Source organism: Chionomys nivalis, chromosome 5 (assembly GCF_950005125.1).
Source record: "Chionomys nivalis chromosome 5, mChiNiv1.1, whole genome shotgun sequence".
Taxonomy (NCBI): Eukaryota; Metazoa; Chordata; class Mammalia; order Rodentia; family Cricetidae; genus Chionomys; species Chionomys nivalis.
Genome location: NC_080090.1, coordinates 20,430,908 through 20,450,821, shown reverse-complemented (window position 1 = coordinate 20,450,821; position 19,914 = coordinate 20,430,908). Strand labels below are relative to the sequence as shown.

The following is a 19,914-nucleotide window of genomic DNA, read 5'->3' as shown; positions in this document are numbered from 1 at the left end:
TGAATCTCTGATCAAGTTCAAGTGACATCTTCCATAAAGATAGGTTCTATAGATTTACTAAGGGCCAGGCCATAGTGGCGCATACCTTTAATCCCAGCACTCGGGAGGCAGAGACAGGCGAATCTCGGTGAGTTCGAGGCCAGCCTGGTCTAAGCTACAGAGAAACCCTGTCTCGAAAACCAAAAAAAAAAAAAAAAAAAAAAAAAAAAAAAAAAAAAAAGAGTTCTAGATTTACTAAGGAAGCAGGCTTGAGGTAAACAATGCTTATCATAAGGATTTCAGGGAGGATTAGTGCTATAAATAAACGTAAGAATCTGGGTGAACTGTGTTGCCAGGCTATTAACCATATCCGTTCCTAGGCTTCTGGGCAGAAAACAAGTTACACATCTCTTCCTTTGAAGAGACAACACTGCAGGTTCCCTGTGCTTGTCTGTGAGCACAAGTGCCTACATGCTTCTTAGAGGCTAGCAGAGTGTAGGAACAGAAGTGGATGGATGAGTACAGGAAACAGTTTTAAATATGTAACAGGGATGTTGCACTTATGATCATCCGGTGGTCATAAGAGCATGCACGAGGCATGTGTAACTCAAGCCAGACAAAAGTCCTGCATTGGAGAAAAGGGATTAACACAAATTATTACGCTTAGCAAAGAAAGAGAGCTATTTTGATCAGGATGTTACTACTGGTAGATGGAATATGCTCCAGTTTTTGACAATAGCCAAGAATATATAGATGCATTAATTAGACAGAAATTACTCCTTAAATCAAGAAAGCTTGGTATGGGATAGGTACAGACAGCAGAGGAACTGAAGAAGTAGGAAGAGGTAAAATTGATTAAAATTTAAAATGCTATTTCTAAATATATTTTAGTTTATTGTACTTAGATTATGTGAGATACTGATTTTTAACAATCACTACCTGTGTGTTTGTAAGATAAGAGTTCTCAGATGTTATATGTTGAGTTTTATACCTAGAAATATTGAAAACTATAATATTTTGTATTAAAATTGTAATATTGTAAAGACAATCAATTTTTCAGTGTAGTTTTGCATTTAAAATACAGAGGAAATGCTAGTCAAATGCTAGTAAAGAATCTAGAAAGCTGCTTTTGGAAAAAATAAGAAGCAAATAAGTGGAGAAAGGAGGTTTATTCAAAAATATTTTACCAATAATAAGAACTTTAATGGGACAAATTCCATACTCATATTAAATTAAATCCCATTTCACATCTTTTTTTTTTTTTTTTTTTTTTTTTTTTGCTTTTCGAGACAAGGTTTCTCTATAGCTTTGGAGTCTGTCCTGGAACTAGCTCTTGTAGAACAGGCTGGTCGCGAACTCACAAAGATCCGCCTGCTTCTGCCTCCTGAGTGCTGGGGTTAAAGGCATGCGCCACCACCGCCCGGCCTCCTTTCACATCTCAAAAGTATGGAAAAATCAGATAATAGGCTAAAAGGGAAAGAACTAAACTACTTCCTAAAAAGGGTAAAGGATACAATCTTATGGTTTTGAGTCTGGAAAAGACTTCCCAGACAAAAATAGCAAGAAATGTGAATTGCATTTAAAATGTTTCAAGGAGACTGAAATAAGGTTCACGAGTTTGCACTCCACCAGCAATGGATGGCTGTTCCCTTAGTCCACATCCTCACCAGCGTGAACTGCCACCTGTTTTACCGATCTTAGCTGTTCAGCCAGGTTTAAGATGAATTCTCAAAATAGTTTGATTTGCATTCCCTGATGACTAAGGATGCTGAACATTTCTTTAAGTGTTTCTCAGCCATTTGAGGTTTCTCTTTTGAGAATTCTCTGCTTAGATCTTTAGTCCAATTTTCAATTGGGTTGTTTGTTTTCTGGATTATTTAGATTTTTGAGTTCTTCATATATTTTGGATATTAGCCCTTTCTCAGAAGTGCAGTTGGTAAAAATTTTTCCCCATACTGTATATGGCTGCTTTGACTGAATGACGGTATCCTTTTCAAAAGAAATTTTTATTACTTCTACACTAGAAATATTAAATTCAAGTGTTATTTTCATAAAAAAAACAGAGTAAGGAGTTTTATAAAAATACATAATCACAAATCAGGTAACAAAACCTTTAAATGCTTAGATGTACAACTGAAGCTTTCGCTTATTTCCAGTTGTTTGGTGTCTCTATTTTAAAAGCTTCACTGTTAAAAGCACTGAATGAATTTTGTGGGTAGCCACTTGCTTCTTCATCTTTCGGGTTAGGATGGAGAGCAGACATTTTCTTTTTTCCAGCCTTGGTGACTTTGAAAGAGACAGCAAGAGATACTATCAGATTCTAGCAATTGAATTGAAGCAATGTTTATATTTCTCCCCTCAACCATCCTTGTCTATTGCACTCAATGGCCTTTCTGGCTTCTCAAAGGCTGTTTGTTGATCTCTGCTTCATCTTCTTCATCATATTGGCTTATTTTGAGCCACCTCTTTCCAACTATGTGTTCCTTAAAGAGAAGGCTCTTCACACTCAACATGACTTTATTTAAGTAGGTTGGATATTTTCATGTGTAGTGGAATTAACAGTGTTGATCCTCACTTTGGTATATTTTTATGCCATTTCTATTTCCTAGACCCCTCTCTCTAGTGTCTTTACCCAATTAAGGAAATAATGTTTATTCACGTCTTAAGATGTGCTAAGCACTGTGTGAACTCACAAATATATAGGCATTTCTTCCCTTAAAGTACAGATTAAGAGTTATACTTTCCCCAGAACCAGCCACATCCTAATTGTTGAAGCTGCCATTCAAATCACATCTGACTTATTCAAAACTCTTGCTCTTGATCACTATTCAAATGTACTTTATGGCATTTCAATTTTTTCATACATCTTGTTATTTAGCATACATACAATAGTCTTTGGATTATTTCTTCAATATAAATTTTTGAAATTTTTCCCATAGAAATGAATGCGAGGGCATTATTTGAATTCTCACTTCCAGAGACAGAATTATCTATGCACCACAAGGAAAAGTTCATCTTTGGAATGAAAACGTGAATTTCTGCTTTGGTAAATCTGTTCCCTGTCTACTTCGTACCTTAATAAAACTGTGATTGCCAGACACCAACTTCGGTTGCCCGTCCATTGTTTTCAGTTGAAAGCAGAAGAGTCGCAGTTTGTCTCCTATCTCACAGCTGATGTTGTAGCATTTCCCACTCCCTAAAACTTCTATACTTCCTGTATCGTCCTTTATTTCATAGATTGTGTTCTTTGGGTTGAACTTTTTCTGCAAAAGTAAAATTAACATTCCTTTTCTAAAAGTTTTCTCATTTTGTTATAAACGTAAAAAGGATTTTTTCATTTCAAAAATCACAGAAAAATATGAAACCTGTTACAGATATAAACATTTAGGCATCTTCAGTGATGTCTTTCCAAAGAATTCTCTTTTATTACTGCAATGATTTACTTTGTTTATCTAGAGGATTTCTGCCTGGAAGTGTTACTACAATAAATGTTCTTCCTGCTTCCTACTACTCTTTATTCCTCAATAGTCTGGATTCTCCAAAAATCACCTTGATAAATCTCAGCAATCAAAACTTCGGGCAACCATCTTTGTATCCTCTTATAAAAGGATGAATGGACATTTTCTTCTACTATTCATTCATTCAATAGATTATAGGGAATTTCCAGAACAGGTAAGATTCCAGTAGTTCACTCATTTGGACTCTATTCATTTACTTAGCTTTTTCCATTATCATGCCCAAGAAAGTCAAAGTCCCCAAATCATACTGTATTGGCTTTCATAATTCACTGTATTGTGTTCATAAGCATTGTCGCTAAGGAGTGTGCTATAAAGTAACGGCTTTAGAATAAAGGAGCTTTTAAAAGAAGATGGACTAAGGAGTCTTAAATTGTCAAGTTTATAAAATGTTTGTTGAGTTCACTGAGATTGTCATTTTTTAAAAACTGAATCCTAATACTCAGAATTTGGGGATTGTTTCATATAAGATATCTGTATATATTTTCATTTGTAAAGGAAAAAACTAAATTTACTTACTCCCTAAAGGTAATTTCGTACAATCGTTCTTTGTTGCTAAGGTCTTCAGAAATAATTAGGTAACTGAATAAGATTATCAGTCAACATTAAATGATTAAACCTTCTAACTGCAGAGAGAGTAAATTTATTCTATTGAATGGTTTTGAATTTGTGAGGATGTCACTCATCCATTTATTATTTCAAATACATGTCACAATCAATATTCACCCTTTTCAAAGAATCTGTAGAAACAGAATGCATAGAAAGCAAATAACGAGCATTGTATATCTAAAAAATTTGAGATTGTTGGCATGACCCTGACCTGTGGCCTGTACCATTCCTTCTCGTTGATTTTTAACTAGCAAAATAAAGTTCCTTGGTAAGTCATTTTCTGGAGCTCTTTCAAAGACATTTTATGGAGTAGGAAAAGGGCATCCACTCTTATTCTCTAATATTGGGACGATTTCATCTTCTGTCCCTAGTCTAGAATACTGTGCTACAATATTGTCACTAAGCTGTGACTGGAAAGTTATCATATTTGACTCCAGGTGTTGGTATAGAAAAGTTAAAAAAAAAACAAGTTTTTAAGTATTACCTTGTGTAATGTAAACAACCCATAAAACAGTGTTCCACCTACACTCTTGTGAATATCAGAAATCATGGGAGTTTCATTTGCTTTACTGATTATCTTCTTGGGAACTTCAATCTTCTCGTTGGGTTCAGCTTTAATCACATAGGAGTCTGCCTTTATCTCTATGATTCCTCTGAACTTGACATAATTGGAGATTATGATGACATTCCCTTTTGTGAACTTCTCTTTCAGCTTGATGTTGAAAACTTTCACATGGAAATATTCGTTCATACTGGCCACTGTAGCATGAAACATCATCTTTCCTCCAGGTTCTCTTGACTCATATTCAAATGGCTCCTCTGCATTGAGTACCATCACGATCATGGCATCATTTTGGCCAACAGCTCCTCTGTTAGTGCTCTGGCTTGGGGTCTGTGTCTTTTGGTTCTGAGTTAAACAAACACCGGGATATAAACTTGTAAGTTTAGCAACAAATAAAAATTAACCTTCATAGCCGGGCGGTGGTGGCGCACGCCTTTAATCCCAGCACTCGGGAGGCAGAGGCAGGCGGATCTCTGGGAGTTCGAGGCCAGCCTGGTCTACAAGAGCTAGTTCCGGGACAGGCACCAAAGCTACAGAGAAACCCTGTCTCGAAAAACCAAAAAAAAAAATTAACCTTCATATAAGATAAATCTCAAACTCCATATTGGTCCTAAAGGTATGTATTTGTAGAACTATAGATAAGGTAAAAAGAAATTCTTTCACTGGAAAAAAAGACTAATGAGTTAAAGAAACAGGCTTCAGCCACGGAAGTTTGAACACTCTCCCTGAAAAACAGAGGAATCTTTCTAACGTGGACAAGATGTTCAGCATAAACACAGCACAAGCTGTTGAGAGCAATTGTCTGAAGTACTTAAGTGAAATTATCATTAATTCAATTATCCTTTTCTCTTATGACAGAAGAATATAAAATGGGGAAATTAAATATTGTTGGATTAGAGAATAGTAAATATAAAACATACAACTGGAGTTTCTTAGGTTATTAAGTGGGTACAAATCAAAGTATGTCTTCTCTGGAGATACCAACCTGCTCCTATTAAATGATCAAAAGCAACATGAACTGGCTCACAGCCACCTCTTTTAAATAGGCTCAGGTAGAGGTTCTTTGGTTAGAGTCATGTCCTCAATGTTTAGAGATTTTTTTCCTCAATATTGTGGGTTTATAATACAGGGATAGATTGATAGGCCTCTAATCTCTTTTCTGTGCAGTGTTCTGAGATCACAGACTAATACAGAGTATTTCAATGAAGAGAAGATTGCCTAACTGTAAGACAGAATATGCAAAGGAAGGAAAAGCTATAAGCTTGGAATCTGCATATAAGGAGATAGTGTTGTCTTCACAGACCCAAAGAAATGCAAATAATCCAAGCATCATGTCACACACAGTTACTACCTATTAGTGATTAGTGTTCACTTGGATCTGATTTTTCCATCAGTATAACCAATTGGTATAACATAAAAATAAAAATCAATATAGTTAGTGGTAGTGATGTGTATATAAGTAAGCAAGTAGCACTGACTAGATTAAAATTAACAAGAAAGTTTTAGGATATGTATAAAATAAATTAGTGGGCTATTATGAAGACCACCAAATAATTCTCAATGCACACAATTTCCAGTGTATACGTTAAAAGTGGAACTGAAGTTGTGGTAGTAGATAATAAATCTGTAATTAACTATTTTAAAAAGAAGCACAAATACTGATGTAGTCACTGAATTATAAGCATGTTAACTTAGGAACTTGGAGAGATGGTCCTGTTATGTTGAATTGAAAAGAAACCCAAGTAATAAAGTAATAACTATTGTAAGATGTTAAGACTAGTAAATTTTCCACATAATTACAAAAATATCTAAAAAATACCAAGAAAATCCTTTAAATTATCTAAATGGCAAGGTTTGGGGTGAGTAAAAATTGCTTTGTTTTTGCTTGACCAGCTGAATATATTTCTTCAAGTGAGAAAAAAAAGGAGGGGGATACAGAAGGAGAGATAGGGAGAGGAAAGGGAGAGTCCAGAGATGGTTGCTGACAATGTTGTGGTTTTTCCTCTGTGACAAATCTTTAGTTTCCTCCAGGGAGTACTCAGGAAAGATAAAAGGCATCAATCATCTCATTCGTTATGTGCTATGAGACTAACATCGATGATACTGCAGAAATATTTGGAAGTCCAAAGTGAAGACAGCCTGACCTGGGAAAAGTAAACATGAAATGACTTACAGCTCACTTCCTTTTCTTCTCAGTTTCTGGTCAATGCACACTTTCCCAAATTTCCAAATATTCTTTAATTATCCCCATTATATGTTTTTCTCCACAAATTTTTATTTTTCTATTTGTTTTAACTTAAAAATTTTTATACAATATATATTTATCATGATTTCCCTCCTTCAGCTCCTCTCAGATCCTCCACCCTCCGAAATCTTTAGTGTTCTTTCTCTCACTCTCAAAAAATAAAAGCAAACAAAACTGAAAAATTCCAAATAAAAGAAAAAAAAAACCCTATACATACACATGGAATTCTTTTTTTGTTGGCCAAACACTCCCAGCTGTGGGACCTGATCTAGACTATGGTTGATAGTCTCCATTGGAGAAAACTGATTATCCCTTTGCTAGTGGGTATCAACTAAAAATAATTTCTTATGGGGGTGGGACTTTGTGTCTATTTCCTCCTCTCTGTTCTATGATTCCAGGTAGCTTGAACCTGTGTTTTTTTTTAATGTGTGCCACCATCATCTCTGAGCTCATATGTACATCAGTCCTGTTTGTCCAAAAGAGACTGTTTTCTCGAAGTCGTGTACCATCTCTGGTTCTTACAATTGTTCCTTCTCTTCTTCAACATAGATCTCTGAATCTTGAGGAGAGGGATTTGATGCAGACACTCTGTTGAGGGATGGATACTGTGAAGTCTCTCAGTGTCTGCACTTTGGCCAGTTTTGGGCCTCTGTGTTAATTCCCTTCTATGGAAAGAAGCTTCTCAGATGAGACCTGAATGAAGCACTGATCTTTAGATGACAGCTTGTCACTATGAGTCGTGTTATTGCTATGTTCCCTAAGCAGAATAATAGTAGTAGGTTTTTTCCCCAGGTCTGTAATCTATCTAGCCTCAGATTCTTGGTTGCTTTAGCAGTTTCAATTATGGATTCCATCTCATAGAATGCACTTAGATCCAAGCAAAAACTGGTTGATTATCTAATTTCACATTGTTCTGTGACCTCTAAATCTCACCAGACACCTATTAGAGCTTTAACTGGACTGCACAGCTCTCATTTACGCTTCTTGGCTGTGCTGATTCTTGTTGGGAACAGTGAACTTCCAATTCTGAATTTCTGGTGAACAATTTGTTTTGCCCTGATCTGAGTGCCTACAGCTGCTCTGAGCACGAGACCCTCTGGAGTTCCTGATGGCAGGGGAATGGTTTTTGGTGCATTTGGCTAGGGCATGGCTATCTCTATATGAGCTGACCCTGCACACAATAAAGGAGGCATTCTTGGGGCATTCCTGCATCAAGGATGACCTGTGTCTCTCTGTCTGTGATTCTTTGTGTATTTCAATCTCCAGTCCCTTGCCCGGCTTGCGAACTGTATGGCGGCGGGCGCAGAGAGCACAGACAGCCATCGTGTGCCGCAGATTCTTACTTCTAAGTTTCTGAAAATCTCAGATCTGAAAGTATCTATAGAAAAATAGGGCAACCATCATCTTACAATGCACAGTAAAGTTGGAAAATAAATACTAGTTATGTGCCATAACTGGTAATAAAGCAAAAAAGCAAGAATATTTTATTCAGGTTAGCACTATCAGTTTTTAACTTAGTGTGGCTAGGGATTCTGGAAAGAAATATTAAGGATAGAGCAAGATACCAACACTAAAATTCAGAGCATGGGTGTCTTTGGACACTTACAGGATTTTGAGCTGGAATGAATATATAGTAAGTCAAAAATTCAGAAGAAATCAATGTTAAATCTTAGTGATAAGTGGGAAAAAATGATCAGAAACTTGAAGATCTGATTCTGATATTTGGATTGAAGAAATGAAATGGAAGCAAAAACCTTGTACCTTAGCCAAAGAAGGATTTGATGAAGTCGAAGATGAGATCTGGGGTCCTGGAGTCTGGCATCTGACTGTGGCTTCTCCAGGAGAGTCAGGGCAATCTGACCCCTTAGACTTTTTGGTCTTTTTCACTTCAGGCTTCTCTTCATTCACACTTTTTCTTTTCTGAAAGTGTATCCATTGGCCTGTTAATGAATCTCAGTATCAAGTGAGCAGAGTGTGTCTTCATTATTAGGTAGTAGAAACCTACTTATCTAGTTACTCAATCTACTACTAATTTAATTATGCCTGAATGTTTTGGGGACTTGAAGGGGTAATACTCACCTTCTGGACAGGCAAAATATGATCATAAATATGACAAAATGTGTGGATAACAGGCTTGATTAAATAAAGGTAGAAGAAAGTTATATATACATTTTTTCTATCTTTAATTGTGTGGTAGGACAAAACTGAATTTGAATGTGAAAACTAGGTTTTGAGTACACATGGAACAAACATTGTTATACCTGATTTTCACATTTACAGCATCTCTAGTAGGAGTGAACACATATTAATGCCACATGCTCACTTATCATAAGTTTTGATAAAGCTTGAAGATAAACTAGTAAATCAGTACGTACTTGATGGACAGAGTAGGGACAAATGGCACTACCTCTGTACGCTGCCAGCCCACCGCTGTCCCCCAGGCTCACCTGAGCTGTGGATGTCTCCCCTCCATCAGATGCTAAGGTGTTGCTTGTAGTTGATGTAGGTACAGCAGAATCTGCTTTTTGCCTCTTTTTTCCCGTGGGTTTTTTTCCTTTTACTGGGATGAGTATAATTTTCATCACAACAAACGAATGACAAAAACAGCCCCCATAAACCAAAACAGAGGATCAAGGAAACATCTAGTTCTCCTGCATTTCTTCTCCATTGCATTCATATCAATGTTTATTTCACTAGCTTACTGTAGAGACATAGCCTTAGTCACTATCTTGCACTACTTGATATTTCCTTACTTGTTCCCTATGAAATGAGAAAATTCCTGTTTTGAACCCATATATATATATACATCAGCCAAGCTTTTCTCACTTCTATTTTCTTACCGTTCTCTTAAAAATCCAGTTTTTAGGGGAAGGAGGAAGGTGAGTGGGGGAGCGAGAGGGGAATGGGAGGATGGGAGGAAGTGTAAATTATTGAATGGAAAAATAAAAAGTCCAGTTTTTATCATACTGACTTGTCATGTTTGAGTATAACACACCCAAATCATAGAAACCAATGAAAGGAAATCTGGCACAGACTTGTAAAATGAGATACTGCACTATCGGGGCTTCCTTATGTTGAATTCTGGGTCAGAGTTCTGCACCAGTATAACTAATATGTATTAAATTCAGTCACTTTATGAATAGAAATTTCTTCACATCTCTGATATAGATCTCTACTTAAATATTGTATTGTATTTGTTACCAGAAAAGATATTAACAAATGTGTAACATTGTTATTTATATATAAATACTCTATTACTCTATATGCTTTAAATGATTATTTTGCAACTCTCACTTTATTAGTTTCTAGTTTTTCTACCATTTTGGATGTTCTAATCTATCTCAACAACTGCTTTTTATACATCAAGTTCCTTTGTAGGAAACGATTTTTCGAAATAAACTTGTTGACATCTGAATTGCTTCAACCCCTATAGCTTCTAAGAAACACAATGGGAAAGCAACCTATCAGCTCTGATCACTACAGGGAGATAGAAAGTTTGGGGAGGGTGGAGAACAAATGAGTGACCAGGGTATTCCTCTGTTACCTTTTGCCTTCTCTTCTTTAAGATTTTCAACAAGACCTCTAAGATCTTTAATTTCTTGACAAATTTCTATCAGTTTGTTGAGTCCAGAATCTTTTGGGAATGTCTCCTCCATCTTGTCAGCAATCTTAATTCTGTCATAATCATTTTGCATATTTTCAGACAGGTGTAGGTCTCTTTTTAGTAAGGACTTAATTATCCTAAAATGGTAATCATCCATACTCTCTAATCCTTTTAGAAGAACAATTTTCTTATAGTCATTCATTATCTCTAAAATGATGGAAAAGCCTAAAAGATGAAAATAGATACAGCATTACACACATACACAGACAATTCTCCAAACAGGATATTCCCGTGTGAGTGTATGACACCATGACCCCACTTGATAATATTATCCATAATTTCATGAGAGAGATAAGCATGCCACTGTGTGAAACGGATGTAGAACTTCAGAATTAACAAACAAGTCTAGGAAATTCTTCCCCATTGGCCATGTTAGGTGACTTGGTCCAGTGGCAGTTGTAGGGAAAGAAAAGTGATAGATGAGTATTTGCTGCAGTGTTTAAAGTCTGGGCTGCAAGTGCTAAAATCCTGGGTCCATTTCCCATTCCCATTTGGAGGTAAAGCTCTTTGCTAAATATCTGCCTTTGGGTTCTGACTTTTCCCATTCTAAAGTGGCCTATATACAAATGGACTGCATCTTTCTACAATATACATGGATGAACAATGACTTAAGTAGCATGGCCTGTTCTGAGTCTCTGAGCCTTGTCTGCTAGGCGTTCTCGCAAACAACCCTCACTAGCTTCCTGTCCTATTTGGGCTTAGATTGTGCTCTTTGGTACCTTCATGCTGATATTACTGTTAATTTCCCAAACATCTACATAATTTTCATAATAGTGCCCTAGAATTTAGTCAGTGGAATTATGTCAATAGTTTCTTGATTTTATCTTTCAGGCTTGACTTAGTGATTCTTACTCATAGACAAAATTTCTAACTACAAGTCATGCTTAAATCTACCCCAAATCCTTTAATAGTTTCCTGATTTATTAAAAATATTCCTTCCTCATACAATATATCATAAGTCCTTAAATAATATGTTCTTTTTGATTTGCTTATTTTAATTTCCGATATATGCTTCAAATTTACAAAATATACTATTGTCAAGTTTTATGATATGACTAATTTCTTCTTCATTGTTTAGAAAGCCATTCTCACATTTCTTTCTCTGTCTACTTTTCATAAATTTTGAAAACCTAAGAGTTAAATGAGATGTTTGGTGGAAGGCCATGCTAGTGAAAGGAAAAGAAAGAAGAGTAGCTGACAATAATTTCATTTTAAAAAACTAAAATAGAAATCTACTACTGAATAAGCTTCCTAAAATGCATACTACACATAACTTTATCTATCATTTCTATCATCTATCTATCTGTCTGTATGTCTGTCTGTCTGTCTATCCATCCATCCATCCACCCACCCACCCATCCATCCATCCATCCATCCATCCATCCATCCATCCATCCATCTATCTATCTATCTATCTATCTATCTATCTATCTATCTATCTATCTATCTATCTATCTATCTATCATCTATCATGTAGTTACATATCATCTACCTATAAAGAATTTACATGAAATTATTCTACAGTGGTTTAACAATGCTTCTACAAAGTGCCCTAAGCTAAACAAAAGCCCAGTAGTAGGAATCGATTTCCTCCTTTGAAGTTATTGGCCAGTCAGTTCTCATAGACCTCCAACATACAGCCTATTGCCAGTGCTCTTGATTTCATTCCAGATGGTAAGACTCATTGCAGATGACATAAGTTCGAGTCATCAAACATGGAGAAATGAGGTTGATACTCACCTGGAAGCCTCGTCTCTACTTGATAGATTTCTGATTCTGGAAGGTACTATGCACAATAGTAGAGCAGCAAAACAATTATTTATCTTCCTCAGTGGTGATCCCTTGTATTTATAATAATAGCCAGGTCTGACAAGACATGCTCACTGGTATAATAGTAGCATGAATATTATGGGATTAACCATCTATTTTGTGATTTGACTTAAGACCTTTATGAGTTGAAACCTATACCTGGCACCATTAATAAAACTGAGAACCTGTGAATGGACTACTCATAGTTCCTATTTGCAAACCTTCTAATGTATGCTTTTAAGCAGGAGTAGAATTAAACTTACTATGATATTCGTATGTCTTTTAACCCTCATCAGGGAAATGTGTAGTAGAAGGAGCAGCGGACTGTGCCCCGCCACCTGGTTAGCTTAACCCCCAAAATAACCACACAGAAATTGTATTAATTTAATTACTGCCTGGCCCATTATATCTAGCCTCTTCTTGGTCAACTCTCACATCCTGATCTAATCCATTTCAGCCAATCTGTGTATCACCATGAGGTCGTGGCTTACTGGGAAAGATTCTAACTGGCATCTGTCCCAGGCAGGAGATCCATGGCATCTGCTTTCTGCCCTTCTTTCTCCCAGCATTCAGTTCTGTCTCCCTGCCTACCTAAGCTGCTGCCCTATCAAAAGGCCAATGCAGTTTCTTTATTTAACCAATGAAATCAACACATAAACAGAAGGACCTCCTATATCAGAAATGTGTAAGGAAATAACAAAATTTAAATAACAAAAATTTAAAAATTAGAAGCAACTAAGAATTTGCTATCTGGAAATTTCCAAAATTCCCTAATGGACTGAGTGTCTTGCTTTGTAATTCTTTCTTATTTATATACTTCCTTGATGATCTTCAGAGAATGGAACGAGTGCAATATTTTAACTCAAATTTATGTTGTTTCAGCTTGTGAATCATGCCTATATTGGTCTTAGTGTAATAGGACTTTAATTTCTAGGCCTGTTAACTGTTTCTTCTTTCTTTTTTTTTTTTTTGAAAAAATTGAACATCTTCAACATGTTGAACAAAAATTGAACATGCTAAAAGAAACCCAAGGATGAATGGAATCACACACAGGCACAATTGACAGGGAAGATAAAGAGTATTAAGAAAAAGACATACTCTGTAAGCCATAAAACATTTTAAAAAATAGATAATCTACATATTCAAGGAGTAGACTAAAACTGACTTTTAATAGTACATCATACAACACTGATCTCCACATCCTGAGAAAATTAAAAGAGAAACTTTGCATTTACGTTGGTACTTGTGAAAACACAACTATTTCAAATACAACCAGATATGTGATGACTGAGTTTATGTGTAATTTTTGTGGGTTCGATTTATATGAGAACATAACTTTTATTTTGTTATTAGAATGTTATTGATTATAAATTTGAGCTAATCATCCTAACCTCAATGGAATTTCCAGTATTATACAAAATCTTATATGTTAATCAATGTCAATCTATGTCCATCAAATCCTGGATATTAATATGTGTTCAGCCTCACTGCTAAAAATCTAAACACTTTAAATGTTCAGTCTCTTTAAAACACCTAACATTTCTTCCAAATTTCAAAGCCTCTCTAAAATATGCAAAGTCACATCAAACAATAATGAAAAATATGCCCAGGTAATTTTGAAAAGAGAATTTTCTCAACTCAGGTAGCTCATTTCAGATAATTTTGTGTCAAGATGACAAAAACAACCAGAACCTCTCCTTAGAAAGAGTTAATAGTTTAAATTATGGATTTATATGGCAATAATAGTGAATGCTATTTCTTAGTATTTTGTGTCTCTCTATAGGACCATAATAAGTAGCAATATGGAGTATATTTTGTTTTAAAAGTGCACAGATGCACAAATATTCTCTTCATGTATTTGTAAATAGCATACTCATCTGTGAACTTGAGAAAATTCACAATATTCTGAAAGGTACAGCAGTAGATGTCTCAATTACTAAATGGACAAGGTAAGAACATGTGCAAAAATTTAGAATGCTTGAGAATCCCAAATGATATACCAAGAGGAATAAGCTTACAGATATACACATCTGAAGTCAACTTCTAAAATATTCTGTTCAAGGACACATTATGGGCTTTAAAGGGTACATGGAAAATATATAAAATATTCTAAACCTAGGCTACAGAGATATATTTCTAAATAACTCTCTCATCAGCTCATCATCAGCTCCCTACATTTTCTACCAGAACATAAAAAAAAAAAAAAACTCAAACAAGCTAAAAGCAAAGAAAACAAAAAACTTTCAAGATGACAGAAAATACCTCGAGTGAAATACCACTGATCTAAAGAAATGGTAACTGTGTTGTGATTAAGAACACTTGTACTTAAATGATCATGTGAATCTGAAGATCATTTTACTATACATTCCAGTTGTTTTATGTGTCATGCGATATCAGAGTACAACAGAATGCAGCCACAGATCCAGATGTAGTTTTCACTAAATACTATTTCACGGTACTTCTTTCATGTCTCTATCCTATCTTTTACCCACATGATCACCACAGCTAGCAAATTCCTTCTCACTCTCCAACCAAGATCATTAAGGCCTTCTTTTCATTCTTCATTTTCTTATACTTAGACTTAAAAGTCATTTTACCATCTGTCCTAATCAAAATACATTTTTGTTGGGGTAAGTGTAGAATAAATATGTCTGCCATCTTCCCTAGTGAAGCATCAGAACCTAGCTGCTCTGCATTCAGAGGCCGTGCTCCCTCCAATCTCCTCTGTTGCCCCCACCCTACCCCCACCCTTGCCCTTGGCTTCACAGAGTTCTCAACTCTACATAGCAGGGGAATGACTCACCTTCTTGGAAATTTCTTCAGCGGTGTCCAGATCCTAGTTTAGCTACAAGGCAAGAAGCAGAGATAGTTTCATTTCAGTAAAAAGACAAATGAATAAATCTCTCAAGTACTGGGCAGGGATATTGCAATCCCTGAACTGCCAAGAACAGGAAGTAGTTTAAAAGATGGGGAGAAGGACACTGGTTTCACTTTACTTCAAGTTGTGTAGCCCTGAGTGTCTTGCACTGTGCTCTCCCTTGGGGGGAGGAAGGCTGCAAAAGTGAGGACGTCTCCCACTGCTCTTAGTTTTTGGTGTTCCTAGCTAGTGATATTGAAGGGTTTCCATTTATACAATGAAAAGCAAAGGTCTGCTGGGCTCAGTTTTTTGTTGTTGTTGTTGTTTTTTGGTTTTTGGTTTTTTTGCATGTCTTCATGTGTGGATGTTCCAACATTTAACCTTCAGGTCCAACAGACTTACCTTGGGTCACTGAGAAAAACAGTTCTTTGAATAAAAGTAATTTCTAAGAGGAAAGTGTAAATCACCCAGACACTTCCTCTATTCCTTTAAACGTGGAGATAGCAGGAGGAGAATTCTGTAGGTTCTATTGCCACAAAGAACTGAATCTGTTTCCCAAATAGAGGAAGTCTCTGATGTAGGTCTTTTTGGTTTAAGCACTTATTAAAGCATTTCCTTATTTTTAGTTCCTAAGTCAGATTGTTTAAGCACATTTAGCTATCAATAAATAGAAAGAAATGTGGCATTAGCTGCTGCTCTCTTATATATAGCGAAACTATTCCTTCTTAGATGACCAAGTTAAAAAATCTATAGTGTTTTTGCCTAATGTATAAAGATAATAGGTAGTGGGCCTATTTAATGACAACATGGAAAGTTAAAAAATAGAAAGTTCTCAACTTGTAGTCAGACCAAAGATCTGAAATAACCTTGTCCAACTATGCTATTCTGTTAAAGAAAGTAAAGAGTCTCTGTTGCATTGAAATTTTGAAACACTGTTTTGTGGTGCGGAAACCTCCTAACTCATTGAACTACAAAATTTGGAGTTACAGCACAGAATTTTGGTTTTGCCTATATCTTATTGTTGCTATGCCAAGGTTCTTCTTCTTCTTTTTTTTTTTTTTTTTTTTTTTTTTTGGAATTAGGAAGTATGTGCCTCATTGCCACTATACTCAGGAAAACTTGAAAAAGATGGCAAATAAGAAATTTTGGAGCCCAGAGATGGTGAATGACTACAGGGACAAAGTGTGAACACAGCTACACACAGATGTGAGCTCGAAGTAGTTGTAATAGTGTCAGAAGTTTAAGCCACACGAAACCCCAGCATGAAGTGAGAAGTGGTGGACACAAAGTCCCAGCTTATGAGCTTTGGGCAATGGATAGCTGCTGGAAGGGGGAGAACCATAATAGAGGCACGGCCCATGGCTAGTTGACCACAGACTGTAGTTGATGACTTACAAAGTTGGTTCGGTAGAGAAGGGAATAGGTATTTGAAAGGAGATGTGGAAGGGGTTGAATACGAGCGAATTACACTGTATGAGTCTCTCAAAGAACTAACAAACTGAGTAAGAAAAAAAAAACATATAATTCTTCCTTCATGAAAAATACAAAAATGAAGACCTGATTAAAAAAAACCAGTGGAAGAAGAAGTGCCTCAACATGGTTGAGGGGCAGATGAAAGAGGACGTACAGTTTGTTGATGTAAGACAGAGTCATCCGACAGTGAAATGACCTTAGCAGAACAGAAACTTGCTGTTTACCAGCCCATAATGAAGGATCTAACCAGTACAACGACAACTTTTGTGAAATGTTATATAAGAAATATACCCCTACGTTGTTAATAAAATATCCCTTAGGAGTGAAAAACACCCAAAATTAACTAGAAACTAAACAAAATCATGTTTATGTACACTGGTGGATCTTTAGTAGGATTGAAGGTAAAAATTCTTATCAAATACCAAAATATGATAAACCTCCTCATTCTAGATGTTATAATAGTTTTAATTATAGATGTAACCACTGATAATTGTGCATGCTATTTGTTATGATTTTGTTCATTCACAGCTCTGTAAAACATGGATTATATTTTCACACAAGTATACATATCACACACATATTTACATCATATATGTTCAATATTTGTGAGAGCACACATCTGTGAATTTGAAAAATATCAAAAGGAGAACCCATAGGTTTGTGGTCAATACAACAGTGTATCAATTACTGAATGAGTAAGGCAAAAACATCTTTTAGTATCTAGAATGTTTGAGCAACATAACTGATAAACTTATCAATATGTTCTAGTATGGATATAACTCTCTAATCAACATTTAAATTATGAAGTTTAAGTACACATGGAGTACTATGCAAGAGGACACAAAAATTTGTAAAACATTTGAAAAGTAGAAATAGAAGTATATTTGTATTTAACTCTCCTTTATCTCCTACATCGTATAGTCAAAAACCAAAAATAAATAAGATATAATCAAGCAAAAAGAGTAACTTTTGTGATGACAGGAAGTTTCTCCCAGTGACTAATTATAGTTTTTACTACCTTGTGTAAAGGAGAGAAGAAGAAAATGTTAAATATGCTTATTAAAACAGGATGTATTTGAACCACTGTGTTTGTTAATCTTAGAAAATTTTTACTATACACACCTGCTGGCTTTTGTGCTGTGTAGTATTAGGATATTACTAGATAATTCAGCTCCATGTGCAGATGTATTTTCCACTCAATATTATTCCATGGTAATTTTTCATATCACTCCCTTGTATTTTTTCATGTGCCACGGCCACCAGTTTCCACTCTCTCTCCAGCCAAGATACCTAAAGCCTTTTTATCATTTTCTATTTATTCAAACTTAGAAAGTTTATTTTACAACCCACAATAACCAAAATGCATCTTTTCTTGCCTCAAGCCCCAGAGGTAAAGAACAAAATGTGTCTGCCATCTTCTTGAATGAAGGATTAGAACCCAGCTGCAGGGTTTCCCTGCCCTTAATGCAGCTAGAGTCATCTCTGCCCCCCCCCCACCCACCCTGCACTGGGAGAACCCACAATGATCCCCTACCTTCTTGTGGGTTTCACAGAGCTACTCCTTATTTTCAAGGGTAGAACTTACCTCCCTGGATTTCCTCAGTAATGTCCAGATTGTAGATCCTCAACAAGGCAGGAAATAGAGCTTGTCTATTTTGTGTGGGATGATAAATCTCTCAAAAAGTACAAAGCAGGGTGTTGGAATCTCATTAAATGCTGAGAAAATGTAGTATCTACAAAATAACAAGGAAGACCAGGAAACTGGTTAAAGTAAGTTCCTAATTTGAGCAGTGCTAGATGTCTAACCCCGTGCTGTTTCCCTGGGGAGAGTTGTGATGAAATAGGACTCCTCCCAGCAGTGTTCATAGCTTTCGATTTCCCCAGCTAGTAAAACAGTTTATTTCCTGTAGTTTCCAGAAAAACAAAACAAAAAATCTCAAAAACAGAGCTTCTCGTTACTCAGATGTTTTTCTTTTTCTTACAAATGTAAGTAGGCACTATAAATCCCAGCCTCCAGCATCCCTCTCCTATGCACTTTGAACCTTGACCCCTCCACAAGGAGGTTCAAGTTGGCCCAAAAAACCCTGACCCCTCCCTAGGAAAGGTCAAGACCATCCTATAGGCTATTTTAACTGCTCCCCAAAATATAAACACGTGGCTTTCCCTTTTCCTCTCCAGTGGTCATGTTGATGACTTCCTGGTCCCTTTGGGGCCACCCAGGAGTGTAGGTGTCTAATTAAACCTGGATATCTTTTAATCTGGTCTGATTTGGCTTGATTGGGATTATTTGCATCGGCAGAAAGCTCGCTTTAAGAAAATATTTCTAACAGGCACAAAATCCCAACATTCATTTTTTCATACCCAACAGATTTATCCATGCATGAGTCTCTAGGAATTGTACACTCATTTAAGTGAAGATGAAATCACTAAGGGGTAAAAGTGAATTGTTCAGTTTTCTCACCCTCCTGTGCGGTTCAGGATGGAAGCAGTCAGAGGTAAACCTGTCAGATGCTGTTGTTCCTTATCCTGCATTGCACTTTTCCTGTACAGCGAAAGATCTGTGATGAGTCATGTGGTAGTTTGTGTGTAATTGGCCCCCATAATCTCAGAGGGGTGGTACGCCCTTACAATTCCTTAACTTCGTTTTCTGCAAGGGTGGGCAGCCTCCATCAGCACAGGTCTGGAAAGGATGGAGATAAGAAAAGAGAGAAGAGATTACAAAATCAGAATAAAAAAGAAGAAGAAAGAAAATCTCTGAAGGAAACCATCAAAAGAGTACCTGAGTGTCTTTCTTCCTCTCCCTCACCAGATAAAAAAGTCTGCTATGAATGGATGGAGATAGAGACAGAGACCCACACTGGAGCACCGGACTGAGCTCCCAAGGTCCTAATGAGGAGCAGAAGGAGGGAGAACATGTACAACGAAGTCAGGACCACGAGGACCTGAGACAGTGGAGTCGATCTATTGGGAGCTCACCAAGGCCAGCTGGACTGTGACTGAAAAAGCATGGGATAAAACCGGACTCTCTGAACATGGCGGACAATGAGAGCTGACGAGAGGCCAAGGACAATAGCGTGGGGTTTTGATCCTACTTCAGGTTCTGGCTTTGTAGGAGCCTAGACAGTTTGGATGCTCACCTTCCTAGATCTGGATGGAGGGGGGAGGACCTTGGACTTTCCACAGGGCAGGGAACTCTAACTG

General features: G+C 36.5%; 1 protein-coding gene across 1 annotated transcript; it reads right to left on the bottom strand.

The window, feature by feature from the left end:
- Positions 1-1,291: 1,291 nt before the first annotated feature.
- LOC130874556 (interferon-activable protein 205-B-like) lies at positions 1,292-18,530 on the bottom strand. Its single transcript, XM_057769932.1, has 9 exons — positions 18,299-18,530; positions 17,836-18,003; positions 15,187-15,228; positions 10,455-10,739; positions 9,286-9,470; positions 8,672-8,830; positions 4,588-5,010; positions 3,047-3,242; positions 1,292-2,265 (listed from the first exon to the last, which is right to left on the bottom strand). Exons 4-9 carry the CDS (start codon positions 10,714-10,716, stop codon positions 2,126-2,128), a joined length of 1,365 nt encoding a protein of 454 aa, XP_057625915.1. The 5' UTR covers positions 10,717-10,739; positions 15,187-15,228; positions 17,836-18,003; positions 18,299-18,530; the 3' UTR covers positions 1,292-2,125.
- Between the last annotated feature and the right edge of the window lie 1,384 nt (positions 18,531-19,914).